This window comes from Pezoporus flaviventris, unplaced genomic scaffold (assembly GCF_033815535.1).
Source record: "Pezoporus flaviventris isolate CSIRO_AGI_PZ_B2104156 unplaced genomic scaffold, CSIRO_AGI_Pfla_v1 ptg000066l, whole genome shotgun sequence".
Lineage (NCBI taxonomy): Eukaryota > Metazoa > Chordata > Aves > Psittaciformes > Psittacidae > Pezoporus > Pezoporus flaviventris.
Window position 1 is genome coordinate 9,384,360 of NW_026892614.1, and position 24,626 is coordinate 9,408,985.

The 24,626-nt window shown below is 36.3% G+C and overlaps 1 protein-coding gene across 2 annotated transcripts in view; it reads right to left on the bottom strand.

The window, feature by feature from the left end:
• The window catches only part of FMN2 (formin 2), a 158,566-nt gene extending 134,252 nt beyond the window's left edge, over positions 1–24,314 (bottom strand). For both annotated transcript variants that reach the window (XM_061471184.1, XM_061471183.1), the window contains exons 1-2: positions 22,324–24,314; positions 4,945–5,111 (exon numbers count right to left, since the gene is read on the bottom strand). In XM_061471184.1, coding sequence (XP_061327168.1) covers positions 4,945–5,111; positions 22,324–24,265 — 2,109 coding nt within the window. In that variant the 5' untranslated portion in view covers positions 24,266–24,314. The remainder of the gene's footprint in view (positions 1–4,944; positions 5,112–22,323) is intronic.
• Positions 24,315–24,626: the final 312 nt, after the last annotated feature.

Below are 24,626 nucleotides of genomic sequence, written 5' to 3' on the forward strand. Positions count from 1 at the left end.
CAATAAAAGCACTGAAAAAGATCCCAAGAGAGCTAGCCCAATCAAATGACACCACAAATAAAAAAAGATGAAAGCTCAGTATACATTTGAGACACATGGAACAGGATATTGACTGTTAGTTCCAGATGAAAAAAATAGTTGTTGGACCTTTCAGCGGACATTAGGGATAAAGTTCCCCCCAAAAATAGTGTAATATGGATATAAAGGTATGCTCAGTTTTCCTCTCAAAAGAACTTACAAAACCACAACAGAAAGACTATCACAAAATCATTGAAGTTTTCACAGAGTATTTAAGTGTTTTAAATCTAATGTTCAGAAACAACACACAAAACTACTTGGAAAGCTGGTCAGAAAAAAAAGCAGAAATCTCTTACGAGAAAGAAAAAAAAATGCCCATAGCTCAAGACTTCAGAGTGTAAACTGGAAAATCTGGAATGTGAAGTCATAATTAGGGACCAGACATCCACAGTGTGTGGGAAGTGCAACTACTGGATAAAATACAAAACACCAAGTACAGTCAATATTTCTTAATATGACATAACTAAATGAATTTACCTTGCACTGATAGGAAACTGCCAACTTCTTTTATTGGTGTATGAACAGTTTAAACTCTAATGCAAAAGCGTATAATTCATACATGTTACTGGTGGCGCTCCAAAGATAGCCATCTTCTACCTTCTGTGATACATCATTAACAGAATAGCTAAGCAGGAGATGGGATCTCTACTTGTTGAAAATTGTAATCCTCCAACAGGTGGCTGCAATACGTGCCTGTGGTTATATTCCTGGCAAAGATGCAGTGTTTAGCTAGCTCATCCTTTCGTTTATTTTACTATAATAGGATAACATAATGAGTTAACATTAAAAAGCTTAGGACTACTTCTGTGCTACAAAATTATGATTATTTAATAACACAGTCACTTGTGACAGAATTTTTCATAAAGCATTAATTTCTTAAACATCAGAAAGTCAGAGGATATTTTATTTTAACTTGAAATTTCAGAAGTTCTCTTGTGCATGTACAGCCATTAAAAATGGAAGCATTTAAAAGGCAAGCAGGCAATAGTTATTCAAAAGCCAAGTAATTTTTCAGAGAACATTTTCTAAACAGGCCTTTGCTAATCTATCCTTCAATAAGTTGCCCGTTTTCTTGCTTGGCCATCTTTTTTTTTATTATTTTATTCTTTTTTAAACCTCTTTTTCTTTTATAAAATGCTAACTGAAGAATGAAAGGCTGTAAAGATAGCTTGACAAGTAAGAACTCATGATATGCATGATGCAATAACTAGCAGTCTCTCCAGGAGATGAGAAACTAGTAAAAATGGCTTAATATTTCCAAAAAATGCATCTGCCATTTACATTCACTTAGTCTTTAAGATACTCTTTACATTTTAAGAAGAATAGGTAGGAAGAACTATGATGAAAGCTTCTACTGCTTGTTAACAGTAAATACCTTAAAAAAATCACAACCCTGTCTACTTCTGTTATTCCTAAATCTTTGGTCAACTTTCATTTTTCAGACTAATCTTTTATTCTGGTCATCTGCCACAATCTGTTTGGAAAGAAGCAATTGATAAAACAGGACAAGGGAGAAGATAAAAGCTTTCTTATGAGTTTTTAATACAGCTTTGAAGTTTCTGTTCTTTGGGCTATGACTTGAAATTTGACAAAAAATTCTGCTATACTTCAGGAACATGCCATTTCCAATCATCATCAAATGTATCAAAAAACATCCCAAGTTATGAGCCTCTGAAAACTAGATGCCACCCTCAGCATAAATGTGATGACAGCTGCTAGTTCTTGGAAAATTTATGCTTTCATTGGGTATTTGTTGCTTCTTCATGTTTATCATATACTAACAAAGAAGTAAGCATCACAATCCACAAAGTGAAACTTACACCAGAAATAAAAGTCTAAGATTTTAATTTACACTCTCTTCCAAGAGCCACTATAATACTAGCTCAAGAAACTAAGAGCTGTGAAAATTGTCTTTACTCTTAATGCATTGCCTAATTGCAGTCAGAAAGCGTGGAAGAGAAAGAAATAGGATCCAATGAGAAAAGAAAGTGAGGCTGTATACAGTTATTTAATGGCATGATGTGCAGGCCCACACTGAATTCTGAAACACTGCAGGACACATATAATAACAACAGATCTCCCTTGTGGTACCAAGAAAACAGACAAAAGATTTGGATACACAGATGTAAGACAGAGAGAACTAAAGGTTACCACCAGGCATGAGTAACAAAGATGACAAGAATATAATCAGTGTGCAACTGCAAACATTTCAATACAGCAGAGTTCAGCATTAGCCATGTTAAATTAAATTCACTGGAGGACATCCAGAAAAGGAGATCAGAGTGAGGGAATAGGACTTTTAAATAATCTGTTTATATTCATCATAAGCCATGAGCAATAGATCATAGAGTGAACAAAGCTTACTGAATTATTTTCATAAACTGTAACTTAACATCTTCAAAAAAACAAAGTCTGTGGGACCACAGTTAAGGAAAAGGGGAATTGTGGATTTTATCCAACATTAAAAAAAAAAAAAGTTAAAGCTCAGAAATATGTGGGATCAGCCACAAAAGGGAAAAGAAGGGATTCAAGGAAGGATTTCAGAGGAAAAAATGTTGGCAATTCTGCAAAAAAAACTATACTAAATGAGTGATCTAAGAGACTAAGATAAAAATCAAAACAGCCAAATGAGTAACATTAAGGAACAAGCAAGCACCAGAACAAGATGTAGGAGAAAGGACAGACAGCAAGGTGGAAGACAAACCTGGGACAAGGACGGGGTTACAGAAGCTTTGTTGGTCGCAGTTTCAGCTGAGTAAAAGGACTGCAGCCAAACTGGAGGCAATCCAGGATGAACTAAAGGCACATTTTATGAACTCAGAGATGAAGGAAGAATATGGGACTGGCTGTGCTCCCAGTTTTGGAGCAAGGTCAAACATGATGAATCTCCTAATTCTAAATGGGTGAAATCTAACTATTACTTAAGGCTAGTCTGAGTCCTCTGTCTTTGAAATAAATGGTCAGATCAACATTAAAATTCTGTTCAAATGAAGTAAATAATAAAAAAAAAAAGAAAATTAAAGAAAAAAAGCAAAACACAGAGACAAAGAGAGACACGAGGGGAGACAAGTCACAGATCTTAAATGTACTGTTTTAAGTAATATACAGTATCACCATAAGCTTTTTCCATACTAATTGTTAATTGTTTAATTTCTTTACTTAACCATTACCATTTATATTCAGCAAGATATTTTATTTACTCCCTCTAAGAAGCAAAATCAGCTAGAAGAAGTCCAGTATGAAATTCTCAGCCACTAGAGTTTATACTGTGAGGTCTAAACATTTTCACCTTCATAAGGCATGTAATGAATAAACAGGTAGGTGTTCCTGTACTGTGGTCACCAAGGCTGAAGCAGAAACATATTCCCAAACTCAATAGCAGCAGCTCTTGCCTTTGTGACATGCAAAATTCAGTTGTTGAGATCTTAGTGTTTAAGACCAATATACGCTCCTTTAAAGCAGATGTGCTACTAGTTGCATGCACAGGGCTATACGCCACTTCTGACGTTGTTTTGCAGAGCATAATCTATTTAGGGGATTTACACATAAAAAGAGTAACAGAGCATTTGTTTCTTATTGATAGTCCAAATTAAGATTATTGCTAAACCAGCAATATCTTATATTGTTCCCTTTAACACACCATTCACATGACACTACCCAAGGCTACTGCTCCTTTTCAGGAAGTCCATCCTGTCAAATAGTCAATGAAAGATAACTAGATTAATTCTCTTATTCAGACAAAGCATGGAATACCAGTTCGGAAAAGAGCCTCTTCTGCTTCTTTCCAAACTGTTACTTTGGTAAAATCTGTTTATAAGTGAGAATCAAATTTGTAAAAAGAATATTGTGTTCAATACTCTAAAGAGATTAGCTGAGTACACGGTAAAGCCAGGAGAACTTAAAACATTGACAGACTGTTTTAAACAGCCAGAAAAACAAGAAACATGTATTTTCCAATCACTTTGGTTAGATTTAACCATAAAAACTTTCACATAGTGTATGAATTTAGGTTGCCTGAATAGCCTGTTTTATAGTCACACTCTATTTTTTCAATTAATTTCAAAAAGAGTCTGAAAATGTTTTAAACATTTGTTTCTTGAAAAACAAAACAAAAAAAAAAACCCACCCCAAAAATACAACATAAAGATTGAACACTTTTAGAGGGACTATGGAGTCATTCTGTAGCTAAGCTAAGTTATCTAGGCAAGTTGTTTATTTTAAGAATTCATTGGATAAATTTATTCTACTCATTTTTCCTTCCCCAGTTGTGTTAAATTATTCTTCAGGAAAGATGAGAAAGATTCAAAGAGTTAAAAGACTCATGTTCTTTCATATCTATGCCAATCATTTTTTGAGTATTTCTAACCAAGCTTCAGCTTAATGTGTAGAATAAGGATGATCTTAACTATATGAGTAAGGTATTAAGTAGATTAGTTAATATTTGTACATTTTTTCAAAACTCTTTTCAGAGGAGAAAAATTGTCTATCACAGACATCCTTTTTAAGTTCTGTAAAGTTTTGTGACATGCAGTCTTACGTTTTGGTGAAGCAGCTGTTGAACTGAAATAGAGTACTTTGATTCAAAGAAAAAGACATAATGGATACAACAGATAAAGGATAGTATAGCAGACTAAGATATGATTTAAAAAGTTAAGAAATCAGGTTGTGGGAGAATCTTGAAATTTATGCTTACCAGGATAATAAAGTATCTAAAGTACACATCTAAGCTCAGAAAAATAGTTGGCCACTCTCATAAGGGTAATTTTCATTAAAAGGACTAACAGAATTCTCTCAGGAATGATAAGCCATTGATAAATCATGTCCCACTTGGCAAAAGAGACAAAAGATAACATTTTCAGTACTTACATCAAATGTGGGTGTGCTTTGCTGGGCACTCTGACTACATGGTTCTCTGAAGCAGTCAGTGAATGGAAGCAGAAGACCCATTGCAATAATGCGAGAACATAATTTTTCAGCTTCTTCTTGTGGTGCATTTTCCTGCTGGCTGAAGAGCTTTTCCAGCAGAGTGCGCCCTGCCAAGGTGATGGCACAGATCAATAAGACAGGACACAAAGATTTAGGCATTACAAATGCATATGAAGCATTTCAATTATTATAAATAAAATACAACACAATTTCTTTGAGGAAACCCTCAATAAAAGAACAATAGCAAAAAGCCACTGATAACTATTCTGCATTAGCTGTATTTAATATAGTTTTAGGGGACCAGAGTGATCCAAACCAAAACGCAGTGCCACAAGCAGCAATTCAGAGAAGTAAAACTTTTAAAGAGTGAGAAGAGACTTATTCCTATTATAGTGCCAGATTTCATGATCAAAGTGTTTTCTTTGTTATCTCACTTCAGCATGAAAGGAGGCCTTATGCTATAAAATATATTACAGGAGACAATGACAGAGGTTTGAAATACCATTATGACGTGTACAGTTAGCCTGAAAGAGACTACAAAAATCAGTTATACACACAAGCTGCAGTAAAATCTACATTGCAAGAATTTTAAATTGCTTGATTAAGCTCTAATATGTCAAAAGATGTCAAAGTTCAGATTTACTGATTTTTATCAGTATAGATAAAGATATGAAATAGATCTACTGGAGGAGAAAAGGCAGATGGAGTAATGAAGTTAATTTCATGTTTTAGTGTGGGCTAGCTGTGAATACAATTTTCACCTAGAACAGTTTCTATAGCCTGTTTTTCCACCCACTCACTGGAAGCCAAAGGTATTTTCCAAAAAAAATGTACTACACTATAAAGGATTTTAGTGTCATTTAAAGTAGTAATAACAACAGTAACAATAATACTACTGGATTTTACATAAAAATGCAAGATTTCTGTTTGAATGTTGATTTTATTAAAAATCTAAAACTTCCCAGGCTTTCTGAACATAAAAAGATTTTTCTTTCAAACATCTGGATCCAATTTAAAAAGGATCTTGTGACATTAGCTCAAAGTTTCTGTATTATTTTAACTTCATGTGGCAATACAGCCTAAAATAAACAATGCATTATAAAGTGTTAGAAGTTATTTCTAAGATTTTCCTCTCCACATCTAAAGATCTGCTAATTCTGAATTATTAGTCCAAGTTTCCTAGCTTTTTATTAGACACAATATAGTACATTCAAGAGGATAAGCTAGGGAATAAACTTGTAAGAAATACAGGTTTTGTTACATTTGCTGATTAATTTGCCTCTGGTGCTTCATTTCACCACATATGAGTTGACGTTAACAAAACTCCTTATTCAAAATACCCCTCTATTCCACAGTTGCAGCGATGTACAGCAATTCCCTACGTGAAGAAAAGCAACTGTACAAAACCATGGAAGTAAAGCACAAATATGGAGCTATCTGCCACAGATATTTTTGTGATTTCAGCAATGTTTCTTTGGAGTTGTAGTTGCCAATGCTTAGTAGTGTTGCAAAAGAACACTGAAAAACCTCTAGCTACTGCCCTCTTACTGAAATAAACGGATACTCCTAGCTATAAATACTGAGGTTAAGCTATGTAAGCAAATTTTAGGAAAAATAAGAACATAAGACTGGCATCACACTGACACTAGAGCACCAATAGATGGCACTTCCACTAGCCCTTCTGGGGCAAAGAACACCGTATTACCATAATATCAACTTACTTCACTAAGTTCAACAACATGGAAAGTTGTCTAGTTAAATGAGAGACTGCAAGTGATGAGGATAAGTGGGGAAGTCAATGCTTTAATGCTTATCTGAAGTGCACAGAAGAAAAAAATAATGAAAAAATACACAAGAGAAAGAGCACTTCACACACAAACCAAAACCAGGACTACACTTTTCTCTATGCTACATTAAAAATTTAAATGTTATCCATGAATTCTGAATGTCAGACTTGAAATATCTTTTTTGTCTGTATATTTCAACATTTAAATAATCCTGTCATGCTTAAAGACTCTTCTGCACATACAGAAGCAAAATAGCCCCCTCTCTTCCCCCTGCCTCCTTTTGCTTTAACCTAATTAACAGGAATAATACCCATAAATGACAAAACAGGAAATACACCACCCCTCCCCCCCTTTTTCCCCCTTAATCCACCCATTCTTTTGCTAATTTTCATAGCACTTCTTGACAGTCTTGGTGAACATGGAATCAGAATATTAGTCGCTATTCAGTTGCAATTTAACTTGTATAGTTGTTATTAACTATCATTGCTTAGTGATTATTAGCTATTGTCTAAACACACTTTAGCATTCAGATAATATAAGTATTTATGTATGAAAAAAATTAACTTAATTTCTCTTACTGTACCATGTGTTACTCATTTCATTTTGTCCATCAAACCTGAATTATTCTCTCCAGTGTATTGGCAGTCTTATAATAAATAGGGTAGTAAAAGTTATTTAATGATATTAGCTAGTACTTTTAACTTGAAAGAATCAACAGTTTAATTCAAACTAACTTTAGTACCAGTAAGCTGTCCTTTGCATCAAATATAGGTTGAGTCAAAGAAATAAAGGTTCTCCACACAAAGGTAATCATGTTCGGATAAAGCTGCGTTCTAAAGCTGCTTGTGTGTTCCTTCCAATTACTATGGAGATATGAGGACAGACATAGAAATCTGAATTACAGAAATACATTTTGCCTGTTCAGTTAACATATTTTACCAAACGCAAGCTGGAAAAAAATTTAATTTTCAAGGTATACAGAAAGAGCTTCACAGGGAACAGCTGTGAAAAAAAAATCTGTATCAATAGTAAACGGGTTATTATATTTAAAGCACTTTCTGGACAATATATTAAGAACAGACTTTTAAGCCACTGAAGTTTTGTACCTAATCAGCTAGGGCTTATCATACAATTGAATGTTCATTACAAGTGTCAGAACCACCCATCTCCCATGAAAGTTATGAAAGGTACAATACATATTTCCCTTTAAGGGAAGTGAGGAGGTAAACCCTACCAAAAGAAAGTGTGTCAGTACTGTCTAATTTCCTTGAGACACATCACTCATTTCCTTGAGACAACACCCAGCCATGATGAACCTTCCAATATTATGGCACTGCAGTTCTAGACAGGGCTGAAGCTTTTTTACATGAGAAAAAAACATTTGAAAGCCATCACTTACCAAGAAGCAGTTCCTCCCATGTTAAGGGCATCTGATGTTTTCTTCCCCACCTACTTTTAGCTAAACGCCAGTTGTCACTACAGTGGAAGCATTGCAGCTCCAAAGTCCTCTGCAGCTTAATCAGCCCATCTTATTGACTTCTGGTCCTACCTGTGCCTACATTTGATGTCAAAGCGATCTTCATGAAGCAGCAGAAATCATGTCTTTGATTTAGGGCAAGACAAAGGTGAAATTTTTGTTTTGATATAATGAAATACCTCTTTAACACTGGACTCCATAGGCTTTTAACTACCTCTGCCTGGAAGCAGAAATAGTTTTCCAGCATCCTGTCTGCAATACACATGCTTGGAACCAATTCAAATTAAAATGATTCTGCATCATATATTGACAGCACAATGTCAATCCCTGCATCTATTTGTTAAACAGCAAAACCAAAACCATATCTGTATGTAATGCATAGGCTAAATTCCTGTCAACTTCAACCACAAGATTCTGAGCTAGACCTTTTCATCTTTGGTTTATAAATAAAATGCAGCAACAACAGCTTTTTTCCTCAGACATCATTAATTACCTCATGTTTGTAACTTACATGAGGTAACACCTTCAATAGGAAGATGACTGCAAATAACCTAGGATAGTTATATGATTAATGTTTTCAGAATTAGCAAATAATAAGCTGATTTCTGTTACAGGTTAAATGTAATGGTAAAACAATTTCTCTTGGTTTCTTTTACATGCTATGAAAAATAGTAAAGAACAAAGATCTCTCAGATCAATTTTTTTCCCCTAACAGATTAAGTTTCTTTTTTTTATATTTTAAACAACCCTTCTTCCTAGAAATCCCAGATCATGAAGCTCCTGAACTCTATTCTTGCCCTCCTCCTAAGTATTAGTTTGGCTTCAGATAGGAGGCATATTAAGTTCTGAATCAGAGAAGATCTGCAGCTAAATTTCAGCCTTAGATGAAATCAGTATTCTGAAGACCCTGACAAAACCCTTGGTAAATTATGACAATAAACTCTTAAGTTATTTTTTAGGAGCTTAGAATGACTTCTTAAATCCCAGAGAGGGATAAAAAGATTTTTCTTTTCTTACAAAGAATTATACTATTAATAAACTAAAAGAACGTAAACATGAAATAAGTTTGGACATTTTGGGTACTCTGGCCTTCTGTGGATATTCTGTGACACTTTTGTTGCCATGACTCAGTCTGGGTCTCCTGGCTCACCATCCAAATTCCATATTCTCCACTTCCATGTCATTGTCACTTCCTCCCATTCCTATGAAGATGAAGCACTTTGAGCTTGTTCTCTCCTGTATGACATTACAGGTCTTCATACTATCCCTATAAGTAACACTGTTCATACAAACCTCCTCTGTAGAACACGTAAGCTATTAACTGCAGAATGAAAATTCACAAGTTCCAGTATGGTTTCTATTCATACTTTTTGAAAAAAACACACGTAATTGTATTCTTGACTGATCATTTTCAACTTCAGATTTACCGCAACTGCATTTACTCAAATGCAAGGTGGAATGAGAAAGAACCTACCAAAAGACATTCTTACAAACATTATTTCATATAATAAATAATGAAACTTAAAATCTCAACTATTATATAAAATGCATATTTCATATAAGAATCCCACTTGGTACCACCCTGACACAGCCACAGTTTCTGCCTTGGCCTGGAGAGGTATCTGTGTGTATGTATTACACCTCCTTCCATACAGCAACAACTGCTACAGACTTTGGCTATCAGTACAGATAAAGTGAACCAACTTGCCTTACATACAGCAACAACTGCTACAGAGCTTGGCTATCAATACTGATAATGTAATGTGAACCAACTTGCCTGTCATGAGCTGCACTATGAGTCACTTTGGATGAAGAGGTTGCCTATTTTAGCAGGAAGCACATTTGGTCTATTACAATTACCTCATATTCCAGGGCAACCTTTTTTCTCCTCAAGCAGACACTAAAAATAAACACACTGTTCCAAAACGCAGGTCTGCCTTACACTTTATTGTCTATGGAATTACTGAATGTTGAAAGCATGTACAGTACTTTTCACAGAGAAATACAGTCAAATCCCAACTCAATGAATTGACATTATAGCTCTTTTCCTGTCCAATCTGCTTTGAAGACCAACCTTTCAAAAAGCTATGAGGTAAGCAATAAAATCCTTAAGAACTAGCAATATCATGAACATGTTGTTTCTGGCTTTGGATTTACTTAATTATTAAAAAGAGAGGTACAAATAGAAAGGAGAAACAGAAGAAAACTACAGTAGTCGGTCACACTAAAAAAAAAACCACACATGCACTGAGGCACTGCACTGCACTGCAGCAGAACTTGCAATAATGTTTCCCTAAGGATCCTGGTGTTATAAACTCACATTTATCTTTAAAAATCTGTCTCCTATCCTCCTTACACTGCATTTGCAAAAGCCTGGAGCACAGCTGTCAGTGAGCATAAGCTGAGACTAATGATAAAAATGAGTTATACTCCGAAAGCTCTCCCTTCTGCTCTTCTCCTGCAATTCTCTCCTCTAACAACCAGAGCACTATGCCACACTTTCACCGTTAGCACAACAGCTGTATCAGCACATCTTTACAGACTGGAGACAGACTTTCCATTTTAGTTTTTCCTGATACACAGTGAACAGCTTCAGTATACCACCACTTCTGAACACCATATTCAGAGTCACATCAAGGGTAACTTGATTCATGCACATACTGCTTACATCTTCAAAAGCTCAAATTGACTTGCTTTTTTTTCCCCCACTTTACTCTTATTTTTTTTTCCAATTTAGTGAGATCAGAAATGCTCACACAGCAAAGAGATTTTATAAGCTTTGAAGCCATAAGTACCATAGGCCTTGCTTTATTTTTGGGAGGCAGTGCAGGAAAAAAAGGAAAAGGAAGAAGACATGGGCAAAATGGTGTATTTCTGTTCAGAATATGTTTTCTATTTGTCTTACAAAATACGAAAAGATAATGATAGTCTTTTTACAATTGTTAAAATAATCCTATAAATTAAAAATAAATAAATATATATAAATATAAATAAAAAATTAAAATAATCCTATAAATTAAAAAAAAACAGAACAACAAAACAAAAGGAACAGTAAGTAGAGAAAAAGAAAATCTGATTTCTACAGCTTTCAAAAGTTAAGAAACACTGTACTTTAGATATTTGCTGCCCCATATATGTCTACATCATTCCTCCTTTCCATTTTTCCCTGGTTTTTTTTTTCCTACATATACCACCATCAAGGTCACAGCTAAGTGAAGCCTAAATAATCTGGCAAAGCACCTGAACTGTGCAGCACCAAACATTTCCCAAAATACCAGAAGGGGGAAAACATGTCTGAGACACATAAATACTGTAAAGATTTCCGTATTTACAGATGAGCTAGTAATTGCAACTACATGTAATTTCTTATATACTTTGCAGCACAAGTTTTAGTCTTTCATCTTATCTCCCCAAACTATACAGCAAAAGCTTGCTGAATCATTTCCTAGGGGCAAGTCAATCACACTTCATTTTCACCTTCCGGCAGTTTAATGTGCTTTCCTGGTTCTCAAATATACAAAGCACTCAGTAGCTAATACTTCACATATAAAACTAACATTTCAAGGATTAAAAGTATTATATTTCTTTAATATTTTACTTTAATTTCATAAACTTTTCATACCACAAGTTTTTCAGCTAACCTACACCAGTCTGCCTAGATATAAAGTGCAACACGTGACTGCTGAAAAAGACGTGTTTTTTAAAGGTGTGTATGGAACTTCAGGAACGAAACAGAACTGGAAATTAGTATTCTAGTCATCTCTTCAAATGAGAAGCCCAAGTCCTGGATATATTAAATATAAATTTGCACTAAAAAAGTAACAAGTTTGCCTCTTGCTTGCCTGAAGAACAACCTGGGAAATTATGACCAAAATTCCAGGATTAGAAAATTCATTTCTGGTTCTTTTTTTTGCTGCAGAGTTTCTACTCCTCTGCTGATTTAGACTGGGAAACTCTTCCCGATATCTCATATTGTGAGCTTGCATTGGCTGTTTTGTTCTCATTTTGTTTTGTTTTTTTTTAAAGGGATTGAATTTTCATTGACAGATACTTCCATAAAACCACCTGACAGCTTTCTCACAGCTTGGTTACATAAAACATGGAAAACCGACCACGCAACATGCCTGTGCGCACAATGTGGTTGCATAACTAAAAGAAAATAACCTAATCCTTCTACTATAAATAAACACAAATTAGTTTCTGTAAGTCTAATTTCCAGGCAACACAAACCTTAAAAATAGTAAAACTAGACAAGGTCTAGGGTTATGGTACAAATTACTGTAATTCTGGCATAAAAATATTTCTTTTTGTTCTTATTATCAGTGTAATAGCTAGTATCTACATTCACTGCCTGTACACAAAAATATTTTTTAAGGAAAAAAAAACCCAAGAGATTAAATATTGATTTCTTCACATATTTGTATTGCATTTATATATATATTTAAGTTTATTCTTCATATATATTTATATTTTATATTTTAGTATTTAGAACATTACTGAAGTTAGGGATATGTGCAAGTGTCTCAGAGTCCTCTGATTTTCTGTCTTCAAATTTCCTGGCTTTGTTCACATGGATGGTAGGAACAGAAGCCACGTACCATCTCATTCAAAAGCAGAAAGACTGTTTAAACAAGAGAATTTTAAAAAAGACACATATTGACACTATCTCCCTCTGTCCCTCAGTTTTCTACGCCTGCTTACACACAGTTAATTTTTGTAATGCTTGTAATTTCAAAGTCAGAAATATATATTTACCAAATTCCAGTGGATAATGTATTGATTGATTTCTTACATTCACAAACTCTTCAAACAAACAGAATAAAACTATCAGTTACTAATTTCACATCTATCACTTCTGTAGCTGATTATCACAGTAAACACCATGTTACTTTTGCCAAGCTGTCTGGATCTCTTGGCATCTCAATCTTCAATTTTATGCTGTCCCATCTCAGTACCCTTCTTGATTGTTAAAAAATTTCCACAAAATCTCTTGACCAGCTCTAAGTTAGAACCACAATATATCAGATCCTGTGTAACTCAATTATTTCCCTCCCCATCCATTTTAGCCACACAATAATCACTAATCATTTCAACAGATTCTGGATTGTGAAAGACAGCTTGAATAACTGTGTCACTGAGATTTCGACTTACTCAGCTAAACAAGCAACCCATTACAGTTACAGAAAGAGAATCACATAATGCTAACAGCTCTAAGTAGCACAGAAAAGCCAGGGAACACACATTAATATGCTCCCTTTTGGAAGCAAGGGTACAAGCTGCCCCTGGCAAGAGAATCCTGCTGATTGCTGCCAGGGCCACCACAATATACACAGGGCAAATGTAGCACCTCATACAAACTCTCCTGAAATTCTTTCAGGAATGCCCTGATGGAAAAAGTGAAGGTCTGGCAAAACGTGAAAACAGGATTCTCAAAAAAAAAAAAAAAAAAAAAAGACAAGAAAAGATCCCAGATTTAATGAATTAAAAAGCCACTCCAAAAAGGATGTTACAGAGAGTTTTCAAAAAACCTCATCTCACTCTTTAACCATAGTATCCCTTGATCAAAACAAGTGGATGTGTTTTAAAACAGCTTGCTCCACTTGTGCTAGCTATGGGACATGGCAGCATCACCAACTGCAGCATATACCCAATGGTGTGTCAAAAGACTACTTAACCATATGCCTTATTTGCACAAATCATGTTGGAAAGAGCTAAGCAGTCAAGCTGAAATTCAATGCAGACCTCCATCCTGATGAATGAACTCCCAATGCCAGCCCAGTTCCCAATTTTGACATTTGTGTTATAATACAGATAGATGAAAGTTTACCAAAAATTTTACTTGGTAATGAAAATGTTGTCCTGCAAACACTATGATCAGGACAAAGGTTAAGGCTCAGCTCTACTCTCGCAATAATTATGCAATGAATTTCCACAGCTTGAACGAGCCTATGTGTCACAACAGATGGAGTAGAAGTAGGCTAAAATGAAGCTGTTCATCTCTGGTGGCAGTGAAGTAACATGACAGAGTCCCTTATCAAAACCACCAGTATTTTTTTCTTTGAGTGATTTGCACCATTTCCATTTTGTAAGGAAACCCAGATGAATTCCTTCCTATCATTCTTGCATTGTCTAGAAGGCAGTTGTACATAAAAAGTTATCAATGTAGTTTTATTGATTTTTGCTAAAACCATGCTGTATTTTGTTCTATTTTTCTTCATCCTTTTATCATATACCCAATAGCTAATTATATCTTAGAATTTCCTCCTTTAGGATTTATTCCAAAGCCTTGCTTGTTGCTGCAGTCAAAATCAAGACGATAATTGCCTCAGTCATTTGCTATAACAACAATACTTTTTCTGTAACGCAGATGTTATAACTCTGCTATCACCAGAGCTTTAAAATATATTAAAATATTTGTGATGGCCTGTGACAGTTCCTCTAGAATACTTGCAGATTAACAAGTCTCTGACGCACTCTGTCTTCCTAACTTGCACATTAAACTCCTTGAAATTTTGCTTTCACAGTGACTAAGATTTTACACCTTTCCCCCACACTGAATTTTCTGATATATGACATATGTATAACAGGAAAAGCTGACACAAAGTATTAAACTATGCTTTTACCCCTACCTTTCACTGTATATGTGACTATATATATCTTCTTATATTTCACTATATGTCACATATGTCACTAAATATCTTTCAGAAGCTGAAGTTTTGAAATACCAGACAATTTGCTAAATATGATACAGCAGTTGTACATGATACAAAATACCTTTCTAAAAATATAAATAAGATGTATGCTCCCACAACACTGCATGGCATGCCTCCTTTCACCTTGATTTCTCTTCAGGAAGAGAAAGAGAGTATTTAATGGTAGTTGATGCTTTCTGAGGAGATAACTTTTCCAGCATGCTCTTCAGGTTCAAGTGCAGTATTACAGCAGATTGTAAAGGTATATTCCTAAAATTTTCCCAATTATAGTGGTTTATGATAAAAGAGCATCTATATGTGTCTGTCTACCGAATCTTTTAGGCACCATATGCGTCTTTGGCAACTTCCATATTGCGTTTTCCAGGTACTTAGGTTCCTCTCAGCAAGTATTAAATTCTGTCCATCTTTACCCTTTTAGTTTCTGTGGTGATTTGCAATGTGAAGGCAGTATTCTGTGCCAGGTTCTCACAGACTGCTGGAAAGCCACAATTCTTTCTGTCTAGCTCTTTAAAGTAAGAAGTTCCTCTGATGTCTTTTGGGGAAACTATTACTAACAGCAACTTTTGTCAGTTGAAACTGGTACACATTTCTTTATAATTCAGTTTTGTAAAACTTCTTTATTCTCAATAGTTCTCCATTTCACTTGACATTTAATGCAGTCTGGCCCACCTCTACTTTAGAAGCAAATCCAAGTATTTGCTCAAGCAGCCACAGGTCACAAACCGAAACTGAACTGAACTAGGAAGCCTCTAAAGTGGGAGACAAGTAACAAATTTCTTTCAGCCTATTAGAGCTGCAGCATGCCTTAGATTTCCTTCCTCTCCAGGACCTGTGCACACAAAGTCTGAAACTCCTCCAACTTTAATAACTGCTGATTTTTTAATCTTTATCATGATGTACAAAAGCTTTTAATCTTTGTATCCATAAACAAAAACCAGTATGATAAAGGGGAAAAGCAGAAAATCAGAACTGCATTTCATGAAAAAGAATAAAATACATGCATACCCAAATATTTGTGCAGATATGTTCCTCTAGACTTCGTCTCAATAAAGCCCAAGCATATCTCTCTTGCTGTAGCTTGACCTTCATATTCTTTCATTGATTTTATAAAATATTTCCCTCTATTTCTCAGCATACTGTATTGTCTCTGCATGACAGAACAGTGTTTAGATACACACCCTCTATTATGAAGGCAATGTTTTGCTCTAATTGGGTTTTTTTGTTGTTCCCACACACACACACCCTTTTTTTTAATGAAAACCACCTTTTCTTCCATGGATGTTAGCAGATGTTTAATTTTATGTATGTTAGGAATTACTTTTACAACTGTGATGTTGTTTACACATATACACACACTACCTCATAACCACTGCTTCTTACTTTTGCAAAACAGGTGACAATAGTTCTGTCATCTATGAATCTGCGGATGAAAGAAGTCATATTCTGTATTTATCTGACAATAAAGCAAGATTTTGCATCAGAAAACATAACCCACTTCCTTTTCATGGGCAGAAAGCCTAACTATTTCCATCAACATGAAAGAAACTTATTCAGGACAGAAAAATACAGAAATAAAACAAAGAATAGTCATTTGGTACTCAATGTAACACAGATCATCTCAACTTCCCTAAGTTCCTTTGCATGAACTGCAATGTAGCAAATCAGAAAGTTGCTGCTGCTTAGAGGAAACAACAGTGTGACACAGCTCCTGAACCCACTTTGATGTCTTTTCCAAAGCACTTAATGAAATGCAACTAGCCTTGTCACATGAAGAGGAAAGGAGGAGGTGACACAGCGTAAAGTACTAACATCCTACCACCACCTTCCTTTCACTGCTTCTCAGTGCATTTGCCCTGTTACCCTTGTATCAACACACCTCATCTCCCCAAAAGATAAAACATATGCCTCTAAGTTTCCAGAAATTGTTGTATTCCACCTAACTGCTACAGAATGCTGCTTTGAAATGTACCTAAAAATAAATAAAGCCAGTCACAGAAACACCTACATGTATATGCTTCATCACCACTATTCCTTATGCAAGTCCAAATTTTGGCAGGAGTAGTTTATAACGAATGCACTTGGCCATATTCTGAGTGAGGCTGGTTAAACAACAGCACAAACAAAATATCTTAGGCAATTAGTATCTTCTCATTTTCTGTCAGGATGATTCACATTAGAACTTGATCCCTCATATACAGGCAGAAGAAAATATTCCTAGAGCATGAAGAAAAAATGAGGCCTGCTTCAAGATTTTTCTTTTTCTGCGAAGTAGTCTACCCGGCTTACGAAAAAAAAAAAAAATGAAAACACAAACCAAAACCACTGGACAAACCAGCCCCCAAACCACTAAGTGATTTATAAATATTTTTTAAAATAATAAAGCACAATTAGATCCAAGAAATATTTTCAAACTTCAGCTTCTCAAAGCTATTCCCTCTGGAATAATCCACTGCTCTTTCATAGAAATGAAATCACTGAAGCACACAATGTCCTTTAATAACCGGTTCTACCCAGATCCCATGTGTGGATATTATACTGTGACTATGTCTCAGACCCTAGAAGAGATGCATGGACCTCCAGCTATAAGCTGCCCCTTTTCCATCCCAAAAGAGTTTAGCAGACAACCAGACATGATTCAGACTGCCAGTCAGACCTCAGAATGGGGTTGCTGCTGAGAGTGTTTGAGATGCAAACACTCAAACCCATGACCAAAACCTGCTACTCCCAGTGAAGTTCTAGATAAAGATCAAAGCATTAATCATGAGACCCCATGAAAACAAGCCTGTGGCAGTACTGCATTCCAATGACATTATTCATATTGCTCTGATTCCCATATTGCAGCACTTTAAAGTAACTTTCCAGCATTCAGCAGTCTTTCAAGAACATATAGCAGCCCATTTACAAACACATTTTACTGTGGTTGGACTGCAGTATTGCAGCCCTACTCTCTCTCTCCTCTCCCCCATTTAGGTTTACAAGGCAAAAAGAAGATCTTTCCCTTCAGATGCTTACTAGCAACACTCAATATAATGCGTGATTCTATCACATGAAGAGTTGCTGTTGGGCAGCTCCACTAGAGGAGTCTGTACTGCCATCTGATTAAAAAAACCCATCTGTATTCAGGGAGACCTTACAGCAGCATTCCAGTACCTAAAGGGAGCCTACAAGAAAGCTGAAAAGACTTTTTACAAGGGCATGGAGTGATAGGTCGAAAGGGAATGGCTTTAAGCTAAAAGAGTGGAGATTTGGATTAGGCATTAGGAAGAAATTCTTTACTGTGAGGGTGGTAAGACACTGGAACAAGTTGCCCAAAGAAGCTGTGGCTGCTCCACGCACAGAAGTGTTCAAGGCTAGGTTGGATGAAGCTTTCTTTGAGCAACCTGGTCTAGTGGAAGGTGTCCCTGCCCATGGCAAGGAGGTTGGGACTAGGTGGCCTTTAAGGTCCCTTCCAACCCAAATCATTCTATGATTCTACAACTACTGATAACAAACATCATCAGTGAAACAATAAAGCATAAGTAGTCTTAAATAACAGTTGTGTGATAAATAGTCTCCTATATTACAGAAGCCAGTAGATACAAATCCATATTGTGGCATTATCACGTGAATCACAATGAAAAAACAAACAAACCAACCAACCCCCAAAACAATCCTTTAGAAATATCTATTTTGTCTTATAAGCAAATTTTCGTCTATTTTTTTTTTTCAAATTTTCACATACTTATCTATACTGAGACATTTATGCCTGCACACTCTGTACTTGAACTGCAAGAGAGTGCAGATGACATTCACACAGTGCAGAGGTGAAATAAAGCAGTCTTTATAAGAAATAGGCTGGCACTCCATAGAAATCAAAAAGCAGCTGTGAGCACACAAGCACAGGACTAACAGGTCTTGTCTTATGGTAACCAGGACTTTTTATCTGTCACCTGTTTACAGCTACAGCAGGATAAATATAAATCTCTGAAGATAAATTAAAAGATAAATGATCTGTTTGAAAGAGATGCATGCACCAAGTGTGTTACAGCTAGCCAACAGAGATTAGAAAGGGCCTGGGTTTGTCTGGAAGAGTTTAATAACCATCTGGGGCAGCTGATGAGACTTTTACATTCAGTTTATGTAACAGACACCCTTACTAGCTCCTCTGCAGTCCCTGCACTTCAAATTAATGTGAGGATAAACTCCTTTTTATTAATTTGTTCTATTAGCTCTTACATTGCTATTAATATTTGGAAACATCAATTTAATTTTCCCACCAAGATACTCTCTTAATGTTAGTGTGAATCATTCATTGACACATACTAAAGCTAGAGAGACAATCCTATTCATTCAGCTTCAGCTCTTGTCCTCCTGGGACTACAACATAAAAGCCATGGTTTCACTGTCCATCAGGTAATCTAGAACTTGTAATTACTGTCACTGCAATTTCAAATACAGCTGTCCTCATCATTAAAGAAATAGATGCCTGGATTACAAAATGCCCATAACTTTGTTCATGCGAGATTCTTAGCCAATGTATCAAATTTGAAATACCATGCTTATTTTTAACACAAAGCAAAATTTAAATACACAAAGTCTCTACCATTCAAGCTGTTGGCTTCCATCTACATTTTAACATTAAAGCAGACTTAAAAAAGTTCATATTGATCATTGTGAAAACCAAATGGAATACAGCCAGACCACAATACACTGCAAAAGTAGGCCAGTCATCTGCATAGAACCTGCTGTCATTAAAATTGATGACTAAATTGTTGTGGAATATTTTACTTGATTCTAGTTAGAAATGTAGAACAACACAACAGTCACTTGCTCTAGGCAAGAAGCTTTTTTTTTTTTTTAAAGATAGGAGTGAACCACTATGAAGAATTTTATCCCTAAAAGCCTGATGGCAAATCCCCAGACTGATGCATCTCATGCATGCAATTAAAATACAACATTTGTCAAAAGCAAAATTCAAATTACAAGGAAATTATTTCTGTAATTGTTGCTGTGCAGACTGATTTAAATAAAGAGGCTTTTCTGCTCTTGCAGCAATGACAGCCAGTTTGTGGGAATATTAATGTTAAGTTTAATTTCCCTTTTTTATGTACACTAGTTATTTTTATATTCTTGATAATTTACAGCTTGCAAGTACATTCTTAAAAAGAAGAAAGATCAAAGAGAGATGAAGCGTTATCAAGCCTCTTCCATTTGCCTCATTTCAAGTTTTTCTGCGGGAACTGAAAGGTATAATTGTCCTCTGCCTATGAAGACAGCCAGTATGTACATGCAAATGAGGGTCACCATCATTTCCATAGGAGACAGAACCACTGTTGCATTGGGCATTGGTCCCTTCACAATAAGTCTAAAGTGGTGGTAGGAAAACACGATAAAACAAAAATTATTATAAGTAAATCAAAATCTTGAGAGGAAATGTGAACAAGTCTGTTTCCTGGGAAATAGGACTCTAAAATGTAATTCCATGCTCTTGAAGTTTGCCACATAAAATTTATTTCAATCACAGCACCATCATAAAGAAGAAAATCTAATTACTGATGATGCAATTTAAAGCTTTGCTCCCACAGTTGTTTATAAGCTGTCAAATGTCTAAAGAAAAAAAAAGTGCTTTTTATATGCTATAAATCTGAAAACAGTGTTCACCTCAAATTGTAAAGCTTTAGGTAGGGATGCCTGAAACAAAATCTTAGAAAACAAGTGGAAGGGATTTAAAGCACAAACAAAAAATTCACCTCACTTCACAGGGGCTGGTCTCCTTCAGAGGGGGCTGGCTTTTTTTTGTGTTAAAAACTTAAATTCTAACTTGCAAGCCTGAAATTGGGGATTTCTATTCAAGGCTACTGAAGAATTAAAGTATTCATGTGATCTGAATCTGGAAAATAATGTTAATTCTTTACCTGAGTATTTCAAGCTCCTGGAGTTGGCTGCTGTGCAAAAAAGCCACTAATATTAATTTGTTTCCTGACAATTTAATTCACCAATATTAGTGTGATGTTAAACAGAGTAGAATGTGCACAAAGAAAGCAACTATGAACGCAAATGATTACAAGTTCTATATTTTTCAATATCTATAAAACAAGATAAGTCTTATGCAAAACAGTTGTTGATTGCTCAACTTTTTTCTTACATGTGATTATTAAATCACATCATTGTTCCCTTCATAAACCATACTATTTTGTTTAGTTTTTGTAAAAGCACAAATATTCTCACTCCATTTTTTTGCAAATAGCTCAGGTACATACATGGTTACCATGCTCATGAATCCAGAACAGACTTACATTCAAAACAAACCTGATCATAGATTCAGCTGTTTTAATCTTGTAACAGATGCTCGTAGGGCATTTTTTCCATATTCTTAGTTCTACAGTTTTCTTAAGTGAAAAATAAATGGAATAGGTTGCTTAGTTTCCTCTGTATACATACCTCCTATGTGACAGAGGCCTTCTCTATTTGTGAATACATTAGCTTTATATAGAAACTTCAGATGTGGGAGAGAAAAGAGAAAAAAAAACCCAACAACAGCTCAAAATGCAGGAAAATATAGCCATACAGTGTGAATAGATATTCATGTTATCTCATTTGTAAACTCTATATCCCTATGCCTTTATAAGAGGATGTAAGATGCCTAACAGACAAGGTGAAAGAATGCTTTCCTGAATGAGTCACCCCATGTAGCCTGAGCAGCAGCCTGTCACAGCTACCAAACTGTATTACCCCCAGTTTCCTTTCTCCATTTTATGCTGCCTTTTCAAGTCATTAACATTTTTTTCTTCTCCTCTTCCCCCTTCTGAAGGGGAAATTAGCTCCTTTCTGTAGTGCTGTCCATCTGTGCTTGCATGGCTTTTTGCACTAAGCAAATCTTCATCACTGCCTCAGTCTAACACCAGGTGCAGCTCTCAAATATTTACAGTACATCAGAATAGTGCCTAGCACAAGAAAACATCAAACAGGATCACAGTTACGAAAAGCTTCACATATGAAAGATCTCTTTATGCAGAGAGCTGGTCTGCCTACAACAGTGCAGCTCTTAGCATTTTTTGAATAATTTAAGGCATCCAGCTTTTTCCTACAGGATTTAGACAAAGGAGAAACACAGAAAGAAAAACTTCAAAAGAACTGTACACTTCCTTTACTGGCAGTACTGCCAGCCTGACACTGAATGGAGAGGTTATGCTCATTAATGAAATGTGACTGTGTTTGTAATATCAGGCCTTCAATTTTAGAACTGTCAGCACAAGTAAAGACAATTTTATATGCAAAGGACTGAATTCAAGTATCTTAAATATATTTTCAAAGACACTCTGGGAAACAAATAGCTAACACCAACTTAATACATGTCACTCACCTGAAAAGACATTGGGAAATGTCTCTGTAGAAGCCTGCACCCCTGAGGACTTTCTTGAATGAGTCAAAGGCACTCTTTCTGTTTGAAACTTCTCTCTAAACCCCTTGTGCTCCAAGTAGCCTGCAGACCCCACCTTCTGAGTTACCTCATATTTGTGGTTAGATACCTCTTCTGTCCAGTCTGCAGAACGACTAAATAAACCTGCCAAACTAGCAGACCTCTGCTTCTTGATTGAGACTTTTTCTGCTTTCTGGAAGGACTCCTGCCTCCTCACAGAAAGTGGGCTTTGGGATGGGGAGGGAGAAGGTGAATGGTTGGGAGAACTCAGTTGTCTAGTTGTGGTTTTGATGTAACAAGGATTAATAAGATAGGGTTTAAAGCATCGGGAACCAAGCATCGGACTGTCTGCTGTCCCCTGGGAGGACAAAATGCCATCTTTTATTTCCATGGATAAACCATTATGCAGGTCCTCTTGACTGGCTGACAGAGTGTGTTTCCCTTCCTGAGTCTCAGCAGCATGATCAGGGCCTGCATCTGAAATACCATCCTCTGTTACTGAGCCCTGCAAATCAACGGCCTGCACTTCAGCAATTTTAGTCTCAGTGTCTGCTACAGAGGTTGGAAAAGGTTGTGTGGAGCTGTGTGTCTGAGACCTGTTTTCCACCACAGTTCTATATAAATCATCTTCTAATTCATTAGCTACAGCATCCACTCCAGCAATAAGCTGTTCCTGTTTCTCAATCAATAGCTTACGTTCTTGTGTTTCAAATAAGCCGTTACCAGGAGAGCCTGTGCCATTTACTGCTTCTTTCCCTTCACGTTCAGTTGCACAGGAGACGGGAATGTTTTCCACAGTTTCAGATACTGCTGGAAAAGCACCCTCAGTGTCTGGGCTCCTCTCTTTGTCGGTGGTAGTTAGTGAAAGAAACCGTTCAAAATCTAAGGGGGCTGCTTGCGAATTAGCCATGTGTCGGCCCATTGTTTTGGTGACAAGGTCCTCAGTTCCAATGTTAATTGCCCCCTGCTGCTGCTGCTGCAGTCTAATAGCTTGCTGGATATCAGAAAGCAAATCCTCTTGTTCTGTGGCTGAATGGAAACTGTATATATCCGTATCAGAGCCAGAGCTGGTCCTTTGTCCATCCTGTGTCTCTGCAGCAGCTGGAACAGTTTCATTCCTGATTTCAAAATGTTCTACATCTGTGTCTGAGAGACCCCCTTCATCTGCAGAGATGCTTATATCAGGAGTTTTGGTAACAATTGAATGAGTACTGTCCAGCTCTCCAGCCTGCAAGGCCTGGCTTTCCAAAACATCCTCCCGTGAACTACTATTCCCATCTTTAGCCTTGGACAGATTTTTTCTGATCCTCAGATTTGAAAACACTGAAGCCCTCGAGTCTGATTTACCCTTCTTCTTACCAGATTCACTTCCTTTTGCATGCTTCCCCAGTCCCCTTCTGCTTCCCGATACCTTCTTTGTGCCATCCGTATCCTTAGGCCCAGAGGCATCCTCTCCTTCATGCACATCACCTGTGTTTTTCTTTAGCTTCCCATCTTGATTCCCCATGATTTTTCGCAGTGCAACACCTTCGGCAATCAAGCCATGCTCTCGGATTTCATTCCACTGGCCTGCCGGCGAGATCCCCTCTAGCGATCCAGGTTTGTTTTCAAGCGGTGATGATGCAAGTGAAGCAAACGCTTGCTGTGACTCTCTCCCATCTGCTAGAGCTGCCTTTTCGCATAATGTGCTGCTAGCGCTGGGTTCCGCTGGGACATGCTCAGTACAGCACTGAGAGCTGCAGACAGCTCCTTCCAATGGCTGCTGTTCGCAGAGCTGCCTGCTCTCCGGGTTTCTGCGGCACTCCTGTTTCTTGAGGAAGGATTCTGTGAAAAGTGTTTCCTTTATAAAAATCACTTCTTGTTCCACAGATTTTATTGCCTGCATTGCAAACTCAGCTCGTCATCAAATCATTTATAATTTCAGGACTTAAATGTTCAAGTGCCTGTAAAAAAGAAAAAAGTTAAGGCAAGGTGCTTTAATTACTCCTTAATTGTTCTGCAATTGTTTAAATTAACACACTAATAACCTTGGAAAGAGAAATATTATGATTATTTACTAGTTTATAAGGTGCTTGAGCATATGCTACTTTGACAGATTACACAGTACCTCTGGTGATTTACATGTTTACTTTTTAAAGGCCACCAAAATACAATACATAATTTTAAAAGGAAAGTCACTCTGAAAGTAGATAGAAGAAAGAAAGATAATAAACAAGAAGTTCTTTCCACAGGTTTAAAAAGAGTTG